At 37.9% G+C, this 22,344-nt stretch overlaps 1 protein-coding gene across 2 annotated transcripts; it reads right to left on the reverse strand.

The window, feature by feature from the left end:
* Positions 1-1,412: 1,412 nt before the first annotated feature.
* On the reverse strand, positions 1,413-22,238 carry MRPL50 (mitochondrial ribosomal protein L50). 2 transcript variants are annotated; one of them, XM_029203173.1, is made up of 4 exons: positions 22,124-22,227; positions 16,660-16,936; positions 15,615-15,662; positions 1,413-1,472 (listed from the first exon to the last, which is right to left on the reverse strand). In XM_029203173.1, exons 1-3 carry the CDS (start codon positions 22,213-22,215, stop codon positions 15,633-15,635), a joined length of 399 nt encoding a protein of 132 aa, XP_029059006.1. In that variant the 5' UTR covers positions 22,216-22,227; the 3' UTR covers positions 1,413-1,472; positions 15,615-15,632. The 2 variants fall into 2 exon arrangements, with proteins under 2 accessions (XP_029059006.1, XP_029059005.1); XM_029203172.1 differs by lacking the exons at positions 1,413-1,472; positions 15,615-15,662 and having other exon boundaries at positions 16,258-16,936; positions 22,124-22,238.
* Between the last annotated feature and the right edge of the window lie 106 nt (positions 22,239-22,344).

Genomic DNA, 22,344 nt, shown 5'->3' on the forward strand with positions numbered 1-22,344 from the left:
AATGAGGTTTACATGAGGTCATGAGGGTGGAGCCCCTGTGATGGGATTGATGTTCTCATAAGAGGATGAGGAAGCCAGAGCTTGCTCACTTGCTATCTCTCTGCCATGTGAGGATACAGCAAGAGGACTGTCTATAAACAAGAAAGAGAGTCCTCACCAGAACTCAGCTATACTAGCACCCTGATCTCGGACTTCCAGTCTTCATAACTGTGAAAAATAAGTTTCTATTGTTTAAGTCACACAGTGCATGATAGTTTTTATAGCAATCTGAACTAAGACAAAGCTCTAGTGAAATGGGTGGACAACATGCATGAATAAATAGATAATTTTAGCAACAACAAGAAAAAGGAAACCAAAAGAAATCATCAAATGGGAATGCTAGAAATAAAAACAAAAAAACTAAAAAAAACCCACAGCAACAGAGATAAACAATGATTTCAATGGTCTCATCCACAGCACATAGCGTGGATAAAATCACCAAACTTAAAGATAGGTCTAACAAAGAGGGAAAGAAAAAAAAGCAAAAAGAAAAAAGGAACAGAGCACACAAGAACTGTGGGATGATAACAAATCATCTTGTACTTGGAAATTCAGAAGAGAGAGATGATGGAACAGAAGAAATATTTGAAGAGATAAAGGCCAAGAATTTTCTGAAAATTGTAAAAGACATCAATCACAGACAAAAGAATCTCAGAGCAGCCCAAGCTGCTCTCATTTTTTTTTTTTTTTTACATTTTAAGGCAATTGGAGGAAGAAAAAAAACAAAAAACCCCACAACCCACATTACATACAGAGGGACAAAGAAAAGCTTAAGTATACTCCTTAACAGAAACTATGCAAGTCAGAAGAAAGTGCAATGACAAATCTTGCAGAAAGAAAGGTTTAAACAACATAAAACGAGAATTTTATATGCAGCAAAAATATCTCTCAAAAATGAAGGAGAGTGGGAGGGAGACACAAGAGGGAGGAGATATGGGGATATATATATATACATATAGCTGATTCACTTTGTTATAAAGCAGAAACTAACACACCATTGTAAAGCTATTATACTCCAATAAAGATGTTTAAAAAAAAAAATGAGGGGCTTCCCTCGTGGCGCAGTGGTTGAGAGTCCGCTTGCCGATGCAGGGGACACGGGTTCGTGCCCTGGTCCAGGAAGATCCCACATGCCGCAGAGCGGCTGGGCCCGTGAGCCATGGCCACTGAGCCTGCGCGTCCGGAGCCTGTGCTCCGCAATGGGATAGGCCACAGCAGTGAGAGGCCAGCGTACGGACAAAAAAAAAAAAAAGAAGAAGAAGACGAATGCATACAGTTTTGCAACTTCCTGTGAACCTATAATTATTTCAAAATAAAAAGATTTTCAAGACTTCCTTGGCAGTCCGTGATTAAGACTCCACTCTCTCAATGCAGGGGACATGGTTTCAATCCCTGGTCAGGGAACTAAGATCCCACATGACACATGGCATGGCCTAAAAAATAAAAAAAAAGATTTAAATAAACAAAAATAATAAATATAAATAATAAATAAAATAAATAAAAATAATAAAAATAAATAAATAAAACAAAATAAAAAGATTTTCAAAATAAGGGAGAAACAAACATTTATCATACTAAAACTAGTAGAATTCATTACTAGGAGACCTGAACTACAAAAAAAGTGTTAAGGGAAATTCTTCAGGCGGAAATAATATGACACTAGATAGAAAATTGGATGTACCTTGAAAGAAATGAACATCCCTGGAAATGGTTAAAATAAAAGCTAATATAAAATTTTTCCCTATATTTAATCCTCTAAGTGATAATTGACTCTCTAAGACTCACCTGTCCAATAAAGTTCACACTAGTCACAGGGAGCTATTTCAAGGGAACACTTGAAATGAGTGCCCTACATAATTCACGGCATGGGATTTCCCTGGCAGTCCAGTGGTTAAATCTGCCTTCCAATGCAAGGGGACGTGGGTTTGATCCCTGGTCAGGGAACTAAGATCCCACATGCTGTGTGGCAACTGAGCCCACACGCCACAACTAGAGAGAAGCCCGCGTGCCACAACAAAGAGCCTGCATGCTGCAACGAAAGATCCCGCATACTGCAACAAAGATCCCCTGTGCCACAACTAAGACCTGATGTAGTTAAATAAATAAATAAATAATTCATGGGTCAAAGAAGTAATCATAAAGGAAACAAAGACATTTTTTATTGGAGGATATTGAAAACAAATTACCAAAATTTATGTGAATTTAGTTTTTTGAGGGCAGTTACCAGCCTCATCTGCAGACACTCATACTATCAAAGTCAGGAGCAGAATGAACTATAAACTCATGCTTTGTGGGTTCCAGCTTATCCTTTCTCTGTTCTACACCCATCTTCTCTTCCTAACTGCCTGCCCTACAAACTTCAAGTTCTAAAGCTCCATCATTAGATGCAAGGACAACAACGCTTCAGAGGCAGTTAAACCAGTTCCCACAATGGTGTAAGGTCAAAGTCTTAAGAATTATACATCAGTGGAGCTGGAGAGGCTGAAGGAAAGATTATTTATTGTTAATTGATACTTCAAGCAAGTTAAGTTCTGAAACTGCTACTGGATATGCCCCATGTTAATCCTTGGGCATTTTTATAGAGAGAACTTGGTGGTAAGGCAGAACCTGGCACTACTGCAGTTGAGGAATGAATAGGACAGCTTAATTATTCAAGAATGAGGAGAGCAATACGCTGGTAGCTGAAAGAAGCGTCAAGGAGGAGTTTGCTTTGTGTCCCACTTTGGGTTCCTCCAGAAGCCTACTTTGAGGTAAGAACTCACGAGCAAGTAGTTTATTTTGAGGCGATTCTAGGAAGTAGAGTGGAGAAGAGCAATTAGAAATATCCAGTCAATGGTTGGTTGAGGGTTTCTCCTGGTAGTGGTAGGGGAGGGGTTGCGTTAATTTCCCACCACTTCTAACCTGCCACGTGGAGAGGTAAAGTTGAATCTGAATCCAAGTTTCGGATGTTGTGAGTCAGGCCTGTGCACTAACCACAAATGCAGGTAGGGGAAAAGTTAATAATTTCAGATAGCCTTTCATTTTCCCTCAGAAATATAATTTCTGGCTTGATGTCTTCATAATCACAAGTCTCTACTGATATCCTTTCTAAACAAAATTCAACTGAAAAGATACACCCTTACCTAAACACTCTTGGAACTCCACAGCTCTCTGAGATTATAAAATGAGTAAAAAGACTATCTGTCCTCATGAACTGCTAAATTTCAAACACTGGAGTTAAAAATCAGATTTACTTCTCATTCAAGAGCTGATTTTAACCCACCTCCAATCAGACCAGAAGAGACAGCCCTGATTACAAGACAAAGTACATGACTTTTTCTTCTTGAGCCCTTTTTTCTAGCAGTAAAAGAAAGAATGGCACTACCTAGAGCTGTCCTGGTCAAAATCTCAAATATGTCTTTTGAGTTTAACCAAGCTAATATAAGTGAAATACCAGATTACTACCCACTTCTTGCTCTAGTTTCCTATTACCTTTTAAAACTTATAGAATCCAGTTCCCTCCATTTTTCTCTCTTTTCCTTCTCTATGCTCTCTAAATTTTCCCCTCTTAGGAATAGCCCTTACATTTGCCCACATATTTTATTAATTTTTTTAATTAACAAATTTGACCTCTATTGGGCATATCTTTCATCTACAAATAAAGAAGAAGTCAAGGGCTTTGACCTGCTACCAAAGGGTTCTGAACTAGCCAAGAACTACAAATGTAGTCACAGTAACCGACAAAATACCTTTTCTTGGGCACAATTTCTACTTTCAGAATTTGGCCAACACCAAATCTCCCACCAATTCCCTTCCCCTCTCAACAAATTAACAGGGGTCCTTGAACTAGCTATAGAATGGAGCATTAGTGGGATTTTTCATGACAAGAAAATAAAAGTACTATCTCCATAAAACTGTGAGCCCTTATTTATTTGAGGTGATGGACAAAGCATTTCAAAATTACAAACTTAAGGAAACTATTAGTAAATTTAACTTCCTTAGTTTTAAGGACTGCTGATCAGCCAAATACTCTATAAAAAACTTTCAAGCTCAAGCCACTAACTTGCAATAGACTTATGCTACACATAAAACTGATGAAGAATTATTAGAGAGAATACATAAAGAATTCCTTAAAAAATCAATTTATAAAAATCTCAGTTGAATGTAAGAAAAAGACTTACACAGGAACTTTACAGAAGAGGAATCACAGTATAAGCATGTGGAAAAAAAGGCTTAATCTCATTAGTCATCAGAAAAATGCAAATTAAAATCATGGGATATGTTTATACCTACAAGATTGGCAAAAATTAAAAACTCTGAAAACAAGAAGGGTGGGTTAGGAAGTGGATCACCAAGACTCGAACTCTACTAGAGGAATGTAAATGGGTGCAACCACGTTAGAAAGCAATTTGGCACTATCTACTAAATGTGACAATACAAATAACTTCTGAATCTGCAATTTCATTACTAGGGATATACCCAAAAGAAATGTGTGCACAAGTGCATCAAGAAATATGTACAAAAATATCTATAGCAGCATTTTTCAAGATATTAAAAAAGGAAGAAACTAAATATCTATTAACAATAAAATGAATGAATAAATTTTGGCATATTTATACAGTGGCGTACTATAAAGCAATAAAAATAAATGAGTCACAGCTACATGTAAGAACCTGGATGAATCTCAACAAACTTAATACTGAGTGTTAGATGCCAGTCATAAATGAATACACATAAATAAATACACATAAATGAATCTTATAAATTTATATGTGCTAAAGTAAAACTATAGAGCATACTTTTAGAGTAATTCTTCAAACAAAAGCAAGGAAGGGATTATCAAGCTTCAGGATTGTGGTTAAAAATTATTAGTGTAGTTCACATTGACAGACTGCAAGTAAATGGAGGAAAAATAACATACCATGAAACAGTAAGCAAAAGAAACCCAAAGTGGCTATAGTAATGTCAATAAAGTAGATTTCAAGACCAAGAGTACTATCCGAGATAAAAGGTAGTGATGACAAGATCATAAAAATCATAAATCCTAATAAAGGATTTCAAAATATATGGAGCAAAATTTGACATATTTAAAGGTAGGAATAGACAATTCCATAATCATGGTTGGAGATTTTAACATACCTCTCTCAGCAATGGATAGAACAACTTAACTAAAATCAGTAAAGGCATAGATTTCAACAACACTGTCTGTAACCTTGACCTAATTGCTATTTGTATAACACTAAACCCCACAACTTCAAGTGCACATAAAATTAATCTTAGTAAATGTAAAAATATTGAAATCATAGATTTTCTTTTACCACAATGGAATTAAATTAGAAATTAATAACAGTAGGATATCTAGAAAATCCCCAAATGTTTGAAAATTAAACACACTTCTAATAATTCATGGGTCAAGGAAGAAACAACATCAGAAATAGAAAATACTTCAAACTGAATAATAATGGAAGTACAATATAAAAAATTTGAGGATAAAGTTAAAGCTAAAAAGGGAAGTTTATTGTTTTAATAGTTATATTAGGAAAGCAGGTCTTAAATGGCCTAAGGCTTTACCTTAAGAAGCTAGGAAAAGAAGAAAGTAAACTCAAAGTAAGTAGAAGGAACTAATAACAGCACATACCAATGAAATAAACAATAGAAAAAAATTAACAAAGACAAAAATTGGTTCAACTTCAAGCTAGACTGGTCAAATTAAAAACAAGAGAGAATACAAATAACAAATACCAAAAATGAAAGATGGCTTATCATTGCAGATCACAGCAGACATTAAAAGGAAAATGAGATTATAACAACTTTATGCCAACTAATCTGACAACTTAGATGACATGAATACATTCCTTACAAAATAAAATTTACTAAAAAATTGTTTCAAGTAAAGATTAAGGAGACATGATAACAAAATGTAAAGCATGAACCAGGAATAGATCCTGGATCAGGGGGTGAAATTGCTATGGAGCTCATTACTGGGACATTGTTGAAATAGGAATATGAATAGTGTATTATTAGTGTTGCATCAGTGTTAAATATTTAGAACTTGATATTCCATGATAGAAGGAAGCAGAAATTTGATGGCAGCTGCAGTCTGCTCCTGTACAACTAAGATTAACACTGGAATTCTATGGAATCAGAAGTTAACTTTACTGACTACTTCTGAATTCATAAACCATTCAAGTAAAACCTTTAGGACCTTTGCACTGCGAAACAACCTAATTAAAATGAAAGTAATTGTAGATAAGATTTATTTCATGCATGCAGATATGACTGAGTTAAAGGTACCTGTCACTTTATACTGTAGGATGCACAAAACACACAGTAATGGGATTACAAATCAAAGAAGCAGGACTAAGTTGGCCATTCCTAGGTTTAGGGTCAAGATATTTACAGTGGGAGGAGCTTCAAGACGGTGGAAGAGTAAGATGCGGAGATCACCTTCCTCTCCACAAATACATCAGAAATACATCTACATGTGGAACAGCTCCTACAGAACACCTACTGAACGCTGGCAGAAGACCTCAGACTTCCCAAAAGGCAAGAAACTCCCCACGTACCTGGGTAGGGCAAGAGAAAAAAGAAAAAACAGAGACAAAGGAATAGGGACGGGACCTGCACCAGTGGGAGGGAGCTGTGAAGGAGGAAAGGTTTCCACACACTAGGAAGCCCCTTCATGGGTGGAGACTGTGGGTGGCGGAGTGGGGAGCTTCGGAGCCACGGAGGAGAGCGCAGCAACAGGGGTGTGAAAGGCAGAGCGCAGAGATTCCCGCACAGAGGATCTGTGCCGACCAGCACTCACCAGCCCGAGAGGCTAGTCTGCTCACCTGCCGGGACGGGCGGGGGCTGGGAGCTGAGGCTCCGGCTTAGGAGGTCATTTCCCAGGGAGAGGACTGGGGTTGGCTGCGTGAACACAGCCTGAAGAGGCAACTGCGCCACAGCTAGCTGGGAGGGAGTCCGGAAAAAGTCGGGTGCTGCCAAAGAGGAAAGAGACTTTTTCTTGCCTCTTTGTTTCCCGATTCGCCAGAAGACGGGATTCAGAGCACCGCTTAAAGGAGCTCCAGAGATGGGCGCGAGTCGCGGCTATCAGCGCGGACACCAGAGACGGGCATGAGACGCTAAGGGTGCTGCTGCCGCCACCAAGAAGCCTGTGCGCAAGCACAGATCACAATCCAGACCCCCCTCCCGGGAGCCTATGCAGCCCGCCACTGCCAGGGTCCCGTGATCCAGGGACAACTTCTCCAGGAGAACACACGGCACGCCTCAGGCTGGTGCAACGTCATGCCAGCCTCTGCCGCCGCAGGCTCTCCCCGTATCCGGACCCCTCCCTTCCCCAGGCCTGAGTGAGCCAGAGCCTCCAAATCAGCTGCTCCTTTAACCCTGACCTGTCTGAGCGAAGATCAGACGCCCGCAGGCGACCTACACGCAGAGGCGGGGCCAAGTCCAAAGCTGAACCCCGGGAGCTGTGCTAACAAAGAAGAGAAAGGGAAATTTCTCCCAGCACCCTCAGGAGCAGCGGATTAAATCTCCACCATCAACTTGATGTACCTGGCATCTGTGGAATACCTGAAGAGACAACAAATCACCCCAAATTGAGGAGGTGGACTTTGGGAGCAAAGATATATATATATTTTCCATTTTTCTCCTTTTCTGAGTCTGTATATGTATGCTTCTCTGTGTGATTTTGTCTGTATAGCTTTGCTTTTACCATTTGTCCTAGGGTTCTGTCTGTCCGTTTTTTTGTTTGTTTTGTTTACTTTAAGAAAATTTTTTCTTAATATTTATTTTAATTATTTTATTTTACTTTATTTTATCTTCTTTCTTTTCTCCCTTTTATTCTGAGCCGTGTGGATGAAAGGATCTTGGTGCTCCAGCCAGGCATCAGGGCTGTGCCTCTGAGGTGGCAGAGCCAAGCTCACGACACTGATCCACAAGAGACCTCCCAGATCCACATACTATCAAACAGCGAAAATCTCCCAGAGATCTCCATCGCAACGCCAAGACCCAACTTCACTCAACGACCAGCAAGCTACAGTGCTGGACACCCTATGCCAAACAACTAGCAAGACAGGAACACAATCCCATCCATTAGCACAGAGCCTGCCTAAAATCATAAGGCCACAGACACCCCAAAACACACCACCAGACGTGGACCTGCCCAAAAGAAAAACAAGATCCAGCCTCATCCACCAGAACACAGGCACTAGTCCCCTCCACCAGGAAGCCTACACAACACACTGAACCAACCTTACCCACTAGGGACAGACACCAAAAATAACAGGAACTACAAACCTGCAGCCTGCGAAAAGGAGACCCCAAACACAGTAAGTTAAGCAAAATGAGAAGACAGAAAAACACACAGCAGATGAAGGAGCAAGGTAAAACCCCACCAAACCTAACAAATGAAGAGGAAATAGGCAGTCTACCTGAAAAAGAATTCAGAATAATGATAATATAGATGATCCAAAATCCTGGAAATAGAATAAAACAAATACAAGAAACGTTCAACAAGGACCTAGAAGAACTAAAGAGGAAACAAGCAATGATGAACAACACAATAAATGAAATTAAAAATTCTCTAGAAGGGATCAATAGCAGAATAACTGAGGCAGAACGGATAAGTGACCTGGAAGATAAAATAGTGGAAATAACTACTGCAGAGCAGAATAAAGAAAAACGAATGAAAAGAATTGAGGAGAGTCTCAGAGACCTCTGGGACTACATTAAACGCACCAACATTCGAATTATAGGGGTCCCATAAGAAGAAGAGAAAAAGAAAGGGACTGAGAAAATATTTGAAGAGATTATAGTTGAAAACTTCCCTAATATGGGAAAGGAAATAGTTAATCAAGTCCAGGAAGCACAGAGAGTCCCATACAGGATAAACGCAAGGAGAAACAAACCAAGGCACATATTAATGAAACTATCAAAAATTAAATACAAAGAAAACATATTAAAAGCAGCAAGGAAAAAACAACAAATGACACACAAGGGAATCCCCATAAGCTTAACAGCTGATCTTTCAGCAGAAACTCTGCAAGGCAGAAGGGACTGGCAGGACATATTTAAAGTGATGAAGGAGAAAAACCTGCAACCAAGATTACTCTACCCAGCAAGGATCTCATTCAGATTTGATGGAGAAATTAAAACCTTTACAGAGAAGCAAACGCTAAGAGAATTCAGCACCACCAAACCAGCTTTACAACAAATGCTAAAGGAACTTCTCTAGGCAGGAAACACAAGAGAAGGAAAAGACCTACAATAACAAACCCAAAACAATTAAGAAAATGGGAATAGGAACATACATATCGATAATTACCTTAAATGTAAATAATTAAATGCTCCAACGAAAAGACAGACTGGCTGAAAGGATACAAAAACAAGACCCGTATATACGCTGTCTACAAGAGACCAACTTCAGACCTAGGGACACACACAGACTGAAAGTGAGGGGATGGAAAAAGATATTCCATGCAAATGGAAATCAAAAGAAAGCTGGAGTAGCAATTCTCATATCAGACAAAATAGAATTTAAAGTAAAGACTATTACAAGAGACAAACAAGGGCACTACATAATGATCAACAGATCAATCCAAGAAGAAGAGATAACAATTGTAAATATTTATGCACCCAACATAGGAGCACTTCAATACATAAGGCAAATACTAAAAGCCATAACAGGGGAAATCGACAGTATCACAATCATAGTAGGGGACTTTAACACCCCACTCTCACCAATGGACAGATCATCCAAAATGAAAACAAATAAGGAAACACAAGCTTTAAATGATACATTAAACAAGATGGACTTAATTGATATTTATAGGACATTCCATCCAAAAACAACAGAATACACATTTTTCTCAAGTGCTCATGGAAAATTCTCCAGGATAGATCATATCTTGGGTCACAAATCAAGCCTTGGTAAATTTAAGAAAATTGAAATTGTATCAAGTATGTTTTCCGACCACAACGCTATGAGATTAGATATCAATTACAGGAAAAGATCTGTAAAAAAATACAAACACATGGAGGCTAAACAATACACTACTTAATAACAAAGTGATCACTGAAGAAATCAAAGAGGAAATCAAAAAATACCTAGAAACAAATGACAATGGAGACACGACGACTCAAAATCTATGCGATGCAGCAAAAGCAGTTCTAAGAGGGAAGTTTATAGCAATACAATCCTACCTTAAGAAACAGGAAACATCTCGAATAAACAACCTAACCTTGCACCTAAAGCAATTAGAGAAAGAACAAAAAAACCCCAAAGTTAGCAGAAGGTAAGAAATCATAAAAATCAGATCAGAAATAAATGAAAAAGAAATGAAGGAAACAATAGCAAAGATCAATAAAACTAAAAGCTGGTTCTTTGAGAAGATAAACAAAATTGATAAACCACTAGCCAGACTCATCAAGAAAAAAGGGGGAAGATTCAAATCAAAAGAAGTAGAAGTGAAAAAGGAGAAGTAACAACTGACACTGCAGAAATACAAAGGATCATGAGAGATTACTACAAGCAACTCTATGCCAATAAAATGGACTACCTGGAAGAAATGTACCAATTCTTAGAAATGCACAATCTTCTGAGACTAAACGAGGAAGAAATAGAAAATATGAACAGACCAATCACAAGCACTCAAATTGAAACTGTGATTAAAAATCTTCCAACAAACAAAAGCCCAGGACCAGATGGCTTCACAAGCGAATTCTATCAAACATTTAGAGAAGAGCTAACACCTATTCTTCTCAAACTCTTCCAAAATATAGCAGAGGGAGGAACACTCCCAAACTCATTCTACGAGGCCACCATCACCCTGATACCAAAACCAGACAAGGATGTCACAAAGAAAGAAAACTACAGGCCAATATCACTGATGAACATAGATGCAAAAATCCTCAACAAAATACTAGCAAACAGAATCTAACAGCACATTAAAAGGATCATACACCATGATCAAGTGGGGTTTATGCCAGGAATGCAAGGATTCTTCAATATACGCAAATCAAGCAATGTGATACACCATATTAACAAACTGAAGGAGAAAAACCATATGATCATCTCAATAGATGCAGAGAAAGCTTTTGACAAAATTCAACACCCATTTGTGATTAAAACCCTCCAGAAAGTAGGCATAGAGGGAACTTTCCTCAACATAATAAAGGCCATATATGACAAACCCACAGCCAACATCGTCCTCAATGGTGAAAAACTGAAACCATTTCCACTAAGATCAGAAACAAGACAAGGTTGCCCACTCTCACCACTATTATTCAACATAGTTTTGGAAGTTTTAGCCACAGCAATCAGAGAAGAAAAAGAAATAAAAGGAATCCAAATTGGAAAAGAAGTAAAGCTGCCACTATTTCCAGATGACATGACACTATTCATAGAGAATCCTAAAGGTGCTACCAGAAAACTACTAGAGCTAATCAATGAATTTGGTAAAGTAGCAGGATACAAAATTAATGCACAGAAATCTCTAGCATTCCTATACACTAATGATGAAAAATCTGAAAGAGAAATTAACACTCCCATTTACCATTGCATCAAAGAGAAAATATCTAGGAATAAACCTACCTAAGGAGACAAAAGACTTGTATGCAGAAAATTATAAGACACTGATGAAAGAAATTAAGGATGATACAAATAGATGGAGAGATATACCATGTTCTTGAATTGGAAGAATCAACATTGTAAAAATGACTCTACTATCCAAAGCAATCTACAGATTCAATGCAATCCCTATCACACTACCACTGGCATTTTTCACAGAACTAGAACAAAAAATTTCACAATTTGTATGGAAACACAAAAGGCCCCCAAATAGCCAAAGGAATCTTGAGAAAGAAAAACGGAGCTGGAGGAATCAGGCGCCCTAACTTCAGACTATACTACAAAGCTACAGTAATCAAGACAGTATGGTACTGGCACAAAAACAGAAATATAGATCAAAGGAACAGGATAGAAAGCCCAGAGAGAAACCCACGCATATATGGTCCCCTTACTTTGATAAAGGAGGCAAGAATATACAGTGCAGAAAAGACAGCCTCTTCAATAAGTGGTGCTGCTAAAACTGGACAGGTACATGTAAAAGTATGAAATTAGAACACTCCCTAACACCATACATAAAAATAAACTCAAAATGGATTAAAGACCTATATGTAAGACCAGACACTATCAAACTCTTAGAGGAAAACATAGGCAGAACACTCTGTGACATAAACCACAGCAAGATCCTTTTTTACCCACCTCCTAGAGAAATGGAAAGAAAAACAAACAAATGGGACCTAATGAATCTTAAAAGCTTTTGCACAGCAAAGGAAACCATAAACCAGACAAAAAGACAACCCTCAGAATGAGAGAAAATATTTGCAAATGAAGCAAGTGACAAAGGATTAATCTCCAAAATTTACAAGCAGCTCATGAAGCTCAATATCAAGAAAACAAAGAACCCAACTCAAAAATGGGCAGAAGACCTAAATAGACATTTCTCCAAAGAACATATACAGTCTGCCAACAAACACATGAAAGAATGCTCAACATCATTAATCATTAGAGAAATGCAAATCAAAACTACAATGAGATATCATCTCACACCGGTCAGAATAGCCATCATCAAAAACTCTACAAATAATAAATGCTGGAGAGGGTGTGGAGGAAAGGGAACCCTCTTGCACTGTTAGTGGGAATGTAAATTGATACAGCCACTAAGGAGGACAGTATAGAGGTTCCTTAAAAAACTACAAACAGAACTGCCATATGACCCAGCAATCTCACTACTGGGCATATACTCTGAGAAAACTGTAATTCAAAAAAGTCATGTACCAAAATGTTCACTGCAGCTCTATTTACAATAGCCAGGACATGGAAGCAAACTAAGTGTCCATCAACAGATGAATGGATAAAGATGTGGCACATATATACAATGGAATATTACTCAGCCATAAAAAGAAATGAAATTGAGTCATCTGTAATGAGATGGATGGACCTAGAGTCTATCATACCGAGTGAAGTAAGTCAGAAAGAGAAAAACAAATACCGTATGCTAACACATATATATGGAATCTAAAAAAAAAGTCATGAAGAACCTACAGGCAAGACGGGAATAAAAACACAGATCTAGTGGAGAATGTACTTGAGGATATGGGGAGTGGAAACGGTAAGCTGTGACAAAGTGAGAGAGTGTCATGGACATATATACACTACCAAAAGTAAAATAGATAGCTAGTGGGAAGCAGCTGCATAGCACAAGGAGATCAGCTCAGTGCTTTGTGACCACCTAGAGGGGTGGGATAAGGAGGGTGGGAGGGAGAGAGACGGAAGAGGGAAGAGATATGGGAACATATGTATAACTGATTCCCTTTGTTATAAAGCAGAAACTAACACATCATCGTAAAGCAATTATACTCCAATAAAGACATTAAAAAAAAAAGTATATGTACAAGGTGGGGTTCACTGGAGTATTGTTTGTATGTGCAAAACATAGAACCAATCTGTATGTTCAGGATGAATTAAATAGCATGTATCTTTCAATGAAGAATTAAGCAGTAATTCAAAATGACTCTGGAGAAATATACTTATTAACAGAACAAATACATATTTTGAGAAGTAATAAATCAATATGTATTGTATTATACAAAACCACTTTTGTAAAAATACATATTTTAGGTGTCAATAATTATTATCACCATGTGAAAGTCTTTTTAAATTTTGGTTATCTGTGTTTTCTAATGTTTCTACAATTAACTTGTACATTGTATGTGTGTAATTAAAAACAAGTGTAACAAGAAAAAAAATTAAGTTTTAAAAAAAGACAAAGTGGAATGACTTCTGAGTAGGAAGGCGTTTTATGGCACACCAACACTCAAAAAACTAGAAAAGCCAAATTAAAAAATAACATAAAAGCAAAAAAGTGGCAACAATTTAAAATCCAGTAATAGAATATCGGTTGAATAATTATGTAACATGCATTTATGGAATAATATGCTATTAATCAAATCTATTATTCTTAAGACTATTTAAAGATGAATAGAAATACTCATGGTGTGAAGGGGTCACAGGACAGGATGTCATAGCAAATTTTAAAATACTTGTTTTCATTTGTTAATATACAAGAATGTTAGGTGATTATCTGGTGGATGGAAAAGGTATTTTTTCTCTTTCCCAATTTTCTAAAAAAAAGTGCTACTTTTATAAATGACACGTTAAAATTAAAAAGAAGAGAGGGAGAAGTTTCTTTTATGCTGCTTGAAATATATACTGTTGTTAAAAAGGAGACAAACCCAAAATGAAGTCATTTGTGCTAAGCCACAGGGCAGCAAACCCAGACAATATCTAACCTCATCATAGACTTGACCTTCCCCAGGAGTGTGACCTTTAATCAGCCAATCTGGAATTTCCTGGTCAGCGCTAGGAGGTAATCCACTGATAGACCCTATCCATTCCCCTTAAAGAGGGTGATCTTGCCTAAAACAATGCATTTTTGCTAGTAATTTCCTTTTTTCTGCTTCCTCTCTGCCTTTAAAAACCTTTCCTTTTCTGAAGCTCAACAGAGCAGCTCTCTATTGCTGGAGGGGATGCTGCCTGATTCATGAATCATTTAATAAAGCCAATTAGAATCTTCTAATTAATCAGTTGAATCTTTGTTATTTAGCACTGTTTGTGTAAGACCATCCATTCTACTAACCCTGAATCTCTATTTTATTAGTTTTTATGTAAGCATACACACTGAGTTCAACGGCCCAACAGAGTAAAACTGCTAACACTTTTATATAGTAATCATTTAATTTTTTAAAAAGTAAACCTTTTATATGTTTTTAGTTATCTCAGGAAACAAGTTAGCAAACCTAATTTAATCTTTCCAGGAAAACTATAGGTCATTATTCTGATATATTATATTGGGCTGTAAACCAGTGATGCCCTCTAGAGTTATTGATGAATGTGCAGTTTACCTTCCCTACCAGCTAAACGTTCCAGGACTGCGGTTGCAGGGGGCAGTACTTGTCTCCCACCTCAATACTAGCTTCTAGGGTCATGGTACTCAAAACATCATCAGAATAACCTAGGGGCTTTATAGACAATTTCAGGACCCACTTTTGACCTACAGAATCAGAATCTGCATTTTAAAAAGATCCCAAGTGATTCATAAGCACATTAAATTTTGAGAAACTGCTCCAGGTTATGAAGGAGTAATTTCTTTGGCCCTAACATTTACATGAATGCTGGCTTTGCAGCTCTCCACATGAAACCAAGTGCTTTTCCACACTGCCCTCACCATCTCTTACTTCCACCTTGCCCTTTGCACATTTTTCTGTGTCTCCAGATTAGAAGTAAAAGTTGTGTGGGAAACCAGATAATCAAATCCTGTATATAAAATTCAAATGTTTCCAGGCTGAACCCATTTCACATAGAAGCAGAAGGGATAAACAGCTCTAATGTTTAAGTTCCAGGGCTCCAAACACTTTGACATTCCAGGTACTTCTGAAGTTCTTCAATGTAGAGGTTATTGAAAATCTAATTGTCCACTGATGACATTTATAGGGCATGACCATACTGTAACTTATTTTTCTAATAAACATACCAGAATTTATATATCCAACTAATTTCTTCCCTCTTCAAAGGAGTCACCCTAGAAAAGAAAATAAATACAATTTCCTTTGTTTAAAACCTACCACTTTTCTTTCAGAATTATCTGTAGTCAAGATAAAATATAAGCAATTCCTTCTTCTTGTGTCATTACTCTCTAGTCATATCTAAAGTCTGAAAAAGAATAATTCCTAATTTTATCACTTTCTCATTTTTTATCATTCAGAATCATCTGGTTAGCTCACTATTTGAGTAATTTCCACAAATTAAGTACATGAAAGTCTGCAGACTTATCACCCTAGTGGATACTCATAAGTACTCAAGGCCACTTTTTAAAAGTTACAGAAAAGAAAAAGGGTTTGAAATAAACACCATCTCCTTTGAAGAGAATATTCATTTAGGTATAGAATCTGTTCTTTTACCAAAATAACACATATTCTAACTTTTTCATTTATAATACTTAAATTAAGGAAATGACAAGGCAGAAAAGCAAATTTCACATTAAAAAAATTACAAACACACTTTAAGAAATCTACTTTAATTCCAAGAGATTAATCTAGATTGAACAGTATTATTTTCTACTATTTTTACTTATACAGTAAAGCGAATACTGAAACAACTTTCATAATACAGGACACAGATTTTTGTTTCTTTTATAAATGTTACCTTGTTATGTAATATATATTTTCATAAATTATTAATGACCTGGTTCCATTAAAAAAAAAGTTTCAGCAAATGTGAAAAGAAAATATTTGTCGATTCATGATGATTAAAAAAAAAGGGAGACGATACATCCTTCCACAGAAAAAAGTGGATTTACAGACCAGTTCTGACAGCATTCCACATGGTAAAGTATCAAAATGTCTGATAAGCAGCCCCCTTCTCAGGTGGAAAAAAAATTATTTCAACGTGTTCCTCCTTTAAACTGCTCAGTAACCCCAAGTGATTTTTAAATTGGGAGGCAGATTACTGGCAATAAGTTCATCAAATTTAGATCTATCCTGAACAGGCACATTATAGAAATCAAGAACATCTCTGACCCTGCACATCTGGTGAAGCCTGGAGTTAGGCACTGCATGGCCCAAGTCATCAGCTAAACGTGCCAAGAAGCTGAACTTCAGATGAACATCTTCCAGGGAGATGTCCTGCCAATTGTTAGGAACAGATGAACCAAAAACTTCTTTGACATGAGATTCCAAACGACTGTGGAGATCTTCGGGTGGTATGTATGTTCGGCTTCGTAAGGGTGGACACACCACAATAGGTTCTTTCTTCACCTCTTCTACTGTCTCAGCCACCACTGGCTGTTTCTCTTTTCTGGAATGATCAAAAACAAATATGTGAATCTTTAGTTCACTGCATTAAAGAAGCTGACCAACAGAAGACCTAATTTTGCCCATCAATCTAAATCAATATACTGCACACTTACTACTCTTCTGGGCAGTGTTGAGAGAAGAGTCAGATAGGCCCCTGCCCTTGGAAGTTTATAGTTGAACTAAACTGCCACAAAGAGAAAACAAAAACTAATTTCAGATTTTACATGCTATAAGAATTCCCAAGAATGGGTGAAGAAGGTAAATCCTCTGGGATTTCCGGTCCTCCCAGATCCAAACCCAATCTACCTCTCTAACCTCATCTCCCACTAATCTCCTATATACATTCTATGCCTTACCCAAACTAAACTACATTCTGTTTCCCACTTTCCTGATATCACATGTTAGCTCAAGTTATATCCTATCTGAAATAACTATCTTTCATCTCCACTTGCAGAAATCTTATTTATCCTTTAAGTCTTGGGACAAAACTCTTCTCTCTCAAGCTTTACTCGATTTCCCCAATCAAGTATAACTGTAAGCTTCTCTGATCTCTCATAGTACTTTTTTAAAATTGAAGTATGATTGATTTACAACATCATGTTAGTTTCAAGTGTACAGTACAGTGATTGTTTTATATATATATTCTCTTTCAGATTCTTTTCCTTATAGGTTATTACAAAATAGAATTCCCTGTGCTATACATTACATCCTTGTTAGTTACCTATTTTATATATAGTAGTGTGTATATGTTAATCCCAACCTCCTAATTTATCCCTCTCCCTCACTTTCCCCTTTGGTAAGCATAAGTTTGTTTTCTATGTCTGTAGGTCTATTTCTGCTTTGTAAGTAAGTTCATCTGTATCCTTCTTTTTTTAAGATTCCACATATATCAGAGCACTATATATTGCTCTCAGAGCATACTGCATCATACCTGAGTTTTAATTTTATTTACATTCTACTTCTCTTACTAGATCAGGGTTTCTCACCCCAAACATTATTGACATTTTGGACAATTCTTTGCTGTGGGAAGCTATCCTGTTCACTGCAGGTTGCTCAGCAGCATCCCTGGCCTCTACCCACTAAATGCCAGTAGGATTCCTGTCCTCCAGTCATAATAACCAAAAGACATGGTCAAATGTCCCCTGGTGGGCAAAACTGTCCCCAGTTAAGAACCACTGTGCCAGATTATAAACTCCTGAAAACAGAGATCTGTTTATTGATTTTGGGGTCCTTTAAAACTGCTTGTGTAACTAGTACTGAGTACATGGGCCAATGTGAAGGAATCTGTCTTGACACATTATTTCAGTGCTTCTATGTTCATAAACTAACTCCTGTCTTCTATGGAGTTGGCATCTGATTGGGATTGATCATCCCTACAGAAATTGGAGGGTACCAGAAATGAACAATGTCTAGTCAAGAAAATCGTAACACTATTCCTCTGTGCCTACTCAAAGACTCTTCCAGCTATTTATCCCTCTTTCTGCATCAATTCTTTACCAATTTCTCCCTATCTACTAGAGTATCCCCATGACACACAAATATGCTGTAGGATCTCCCATCTTTAAAGGAAATTCTCCCCAGAGTCCATGTTCCACTCCAGCTTCCTTTATAACAAAACTTCCCAAAAGAGTTGACTATGCTTATAGTCTCTACTTCCTCACCTCCCATTTTCTCCTCAAACTACTCCAGTCACATCTCATCATAATGAAATGTAATCTATTCCTTTCATCTCAGTAATCTCTTATACCGGCATACCTCATCTTATTGCACTTCGCAGATACTGTGTTTTTTTAAAAGCTTAAGGTCTGTGGCAACCCTGCATCAATCCAGTCTACAGGCGCCATTTTTCCAACAGCATTTGCTCACTTCGTGTCTGTCACATTTTGGGAATTCATGCAATACTTCAAACTTTTTTGTTATTATTATATTTGTTATGGTGATGACCAATGATCTTTGACTTACTATTGTAACTGTTTTGGGGTGTCACAAACCATGCTGATACAGACAACAAACTTGATTGATAAATGTTGTGTGTGTTCTGACTGCTCCACCAACTGGTTGTTACCTGGTCTCTCTCCCTCTCCTTGACCTCCCTATTCTGAGTCACAACAATACTGAAATTATGCCAATTAGTAACGCTTTATCAGCCTATAAGTGTCCAAGTGAAAGGAATAGTTGCACATCTTTTACTTTAAATCAAAAGCTAGAATGATTAAGCTGAGTGAGGAAGGCATGTTGAAAGCCAAGATAGGCTGAAAGCTAGGCCTCTTGGCCAAACAGTTAGCCAAATTGTGAATGCAATGAAAAAGTTCTTGAAAGAAATTAAAAGTGTTACTCTAGTGAACACACAAATGTTAACAAAGCAAAACAGCCTTATTGCTGATGTGGAGAAAGTTTTAGAGGTCTGGATAGAAGATCAAACCAGCCACAATAGTCCCTTAAGTCAAAGCCTAATCCAGAGCAAGGCCCCAACTCTATTCAATTCTATGAAGGCTGAGAAAGGTGAGGAAGCTGCAGAAGAAAAGTCTGACGCTAGCAGAGTCTGGTTCATGAGGCTTAAGGAAAGAAGCTGTCCCCATAACATAAAAGTGCAGGGTGAAGCAGCCAGTAGAAGTTGCAGCAAGTTATCCAGAAAATCTAGCTAAGATAATGAAGGTGGCTACACTAAACGACTGATTTTCCATGTAGACAAAACAGGCTTCTTTTGGAAAATGTCATCTAGGACTTTCATAGCTAGAGAGGAGAAGTCAATGCCTGGCTTCAAAGCTTCAAAGGACAGGCTGACTCTTGCTAGAGACTCATGTAGCTGGTGACCTGAAGTTAAAACCAATGCTCATTTACCATTCTAAAAATGCTAAGGCCATTAAGAATTATGCTAAATCTACTCTGCTTGTGCTCTATAAATGGAACAACAAAGCCTGGAAGACAATACATCTGTTTACAACATGGTTTACTGTATATTTGAAGCCCACCGTTGAGACCTACTGCTCAGAAAAAAAGATTCCTTTCAAAATATTACTGCTCATTGACAATGCAACTGGTCACCCAAGAGCTCCCTGATGGAGACGTACGAGATTAATGCTGTTTTCATGTGTGCTAACACAACATCCATTCTGCAGTCCACGGAGCAAGGAGTAATTTTTACTTTCAAGACTTATTATTTCAGAAATACATTTTGTAAGGCTACAGCTGCCATAGATAACGATTCCTCTGATGGATCTGGTCAAAGTCATTTGAAGACCTTCTGGAAATAATTCATCATTCTAGAAGCCGTTAAGAATATTCGTTAAAAAAATATCCGTGATTCATGGGAAGAGGTAAAATATCAACATAAACAGGAGTTTGGAAGTTTCTAACCCTCACGGATGACTTTCAGGGGTTTAAGACATCAGTGAAGAAGTAATTGCAAATGTAGTAGAAATAGCAAGAGAACTAGAATTAGAAGTGGACCCTAAAGATGTAACTGAATTGCTGAAATCTCATGATAAAACCCCATCATCGAAGAGTTGCTTCTTATGGATACGCAAAGAAAATAGTTTCTCGGGATGGAATCTACTCGGGCTAAAGATACCGTGACGATTGTTGAAAAGACAACAAAGGATTTAGAACGTTACAAAAACTTAGTTGATAAAGAAGGCGTAGAGTTTGAGAGAATTGATTCCAATATTGAAAGACGTTCTACTGTGGGTAAGATGCTATCAAACAGAATTGCATGCTACAGAAAAATCATCATTCAAGGAAGAGTCAATCAATGCCGCCAACTTTGTTGTCTTATACTAAGAAATTGCAAGACGCCCCAACCTTCAGCAACCACCACCCTGAACTATCATCAGCCATCAACATCAAGGCAAGACCCTCCACCAGCAAGAAGATTATGACTCTCTGAAGGCTCAGATGATGGTTAGCATTTTTAGCAATAAAGTATTTTTTTTAACTAAGGCATGTATATTGTTTTCTTAGACATAATGCTATTGCACATTAAACACACTACAGTACAGTATAAGCATAACTTTATGTGCACTGGGAAACCAAAAAATTTGTATAACATGCTTTGAGAGCCTCACTTTATTACCGTGGTCTGAAAACAAACCGCAGTACCTCCAAGATACACGCCTGTGCTCTAGTTTTCTTCATAATTTACCACTTTCTGAAATTATATTTGTGCATTTTTTCCTCCACCATTACATATGCTCTATGAAGACAAAAATTTAGTCTGTCTTATTAACAACTGTATCCCTCACACCTAGATGCCCAGCATATAGTAGACACTCTAGAAATACTTGTTGAATGAGCGAACGAAACAAACTTGAAGGAGATTTGAGAGATAATAATAAATATTAACCAAAATAGAGGGGAAGCTAATAAATGCATAAGCTGATGATAAAAACCCTTTTGCATTGAAGGAGTTTTTGTTTGAAATCTAAGAGGGCATATATTGGAACCCTAAGGTTCCTACAAATTTTGATGTCCTAACACTGAGTCAAATAGACTTACCTTTACAAAACTTCACATGGTATTGTGGGAAAAGCAGTAGATGGGGAGTTAAGAGGCCTGGGTTCCAGATCCAGCTCTGTCATAAACTTACTTTCTGACTTTTAGCAAAATACTCCCTTTCTGTGCGGCCTCAGTTTTCTCTTGCCCAGAGTACTTACGCTTTGAGAAGGGATTTTGTTTCCGCTGCTGTATCCTACTTAGAGAAATACTGGGCCAGGACACCTGTCTAAAAACCATTTGCTGAGTGAATCAATGAACGAACAAAATGAGGAGACTGCACTTCATCTCTGAATCTTGCTTGTGAAGAAATATACCCCGCAAATGAATTTAGTTCATCGAGTACTTTCACATTCATGTTCCTGGGCTGCTCGTCCCAAATGAGTCACTTGTTTCCCGACACCACACTACACTCTGGGACACACGGCAGTACGGTTTACTCAATAAATTAACGAGTGAAGTGGAAGGGTAAGGGGGTGGTATTTCGGTTCTAAGATGAGTAAACTGACGCCAAAAGAAGTGACGGGACCCCACCGTTCGCGGAAACCAGCGCTGAAGCTTCTGAGCTCAGAACACTAACTCACTTTCCTGCCCCTTCCCTGGTGGCGCAGGACCAGGGTCCCGTCTTAGTTCATCCTTCTCAGTTTCTCTCCTTACTTTCCGTTAGCATGACCCACGGTCTAACCTTCCACTTTACCTGAATCGAGACCAAAAATCTCTGCGTGGCGCCCCTGAGACTATCCACGTGAAGCTTCTTCTGGCAACACCGCACACCCAGAGACCCGCCATGTTCCATGAGAGCTTCAGGACAGAGCTCCGCCCCCAGCCGGCAGTGACGCAGCAAGATCAGCCAATCAAATGTAAGCTTAGTGGCACGTGTTCCCTTTTTTCCTAGGTTAAGACTCACCAGCGGCTCCC

Source organism: Monodon monoceros, unplaced genomic scaffold, assembly GCF_005190385.1.
Source record: "Monodon monoceros isolate NGI ecotype Baffin Bay Population unplaced genomic scaffold, NGI_Narwhal_1 Super_Scaffold_5, whole genome shotgun sequence".
NCBI lineage: Eukaryota > Metazoa > Chordata > Mammalia > Artiodactyla > Monodontidae > Monodon > Monodon monoceros.

Bases quoted from the DNA above. Each gene is read 5' to 3' on its own strand.
- MRPL50 (XM_029203172.1), bottom strand. From the start codon at position 22,215: ATGGCGGGTCTCTGGGTGTGCGGTGTTGCCAGAAGAAGCTTCACGTGG. The intron at 16,937-22,123 runs GTAAAGTGGAAG...TGATCATTCCAG, and splicing joins GATTTTTGGTCTCGATTCAG to AAAAGAGAAACAGCCAGTGG.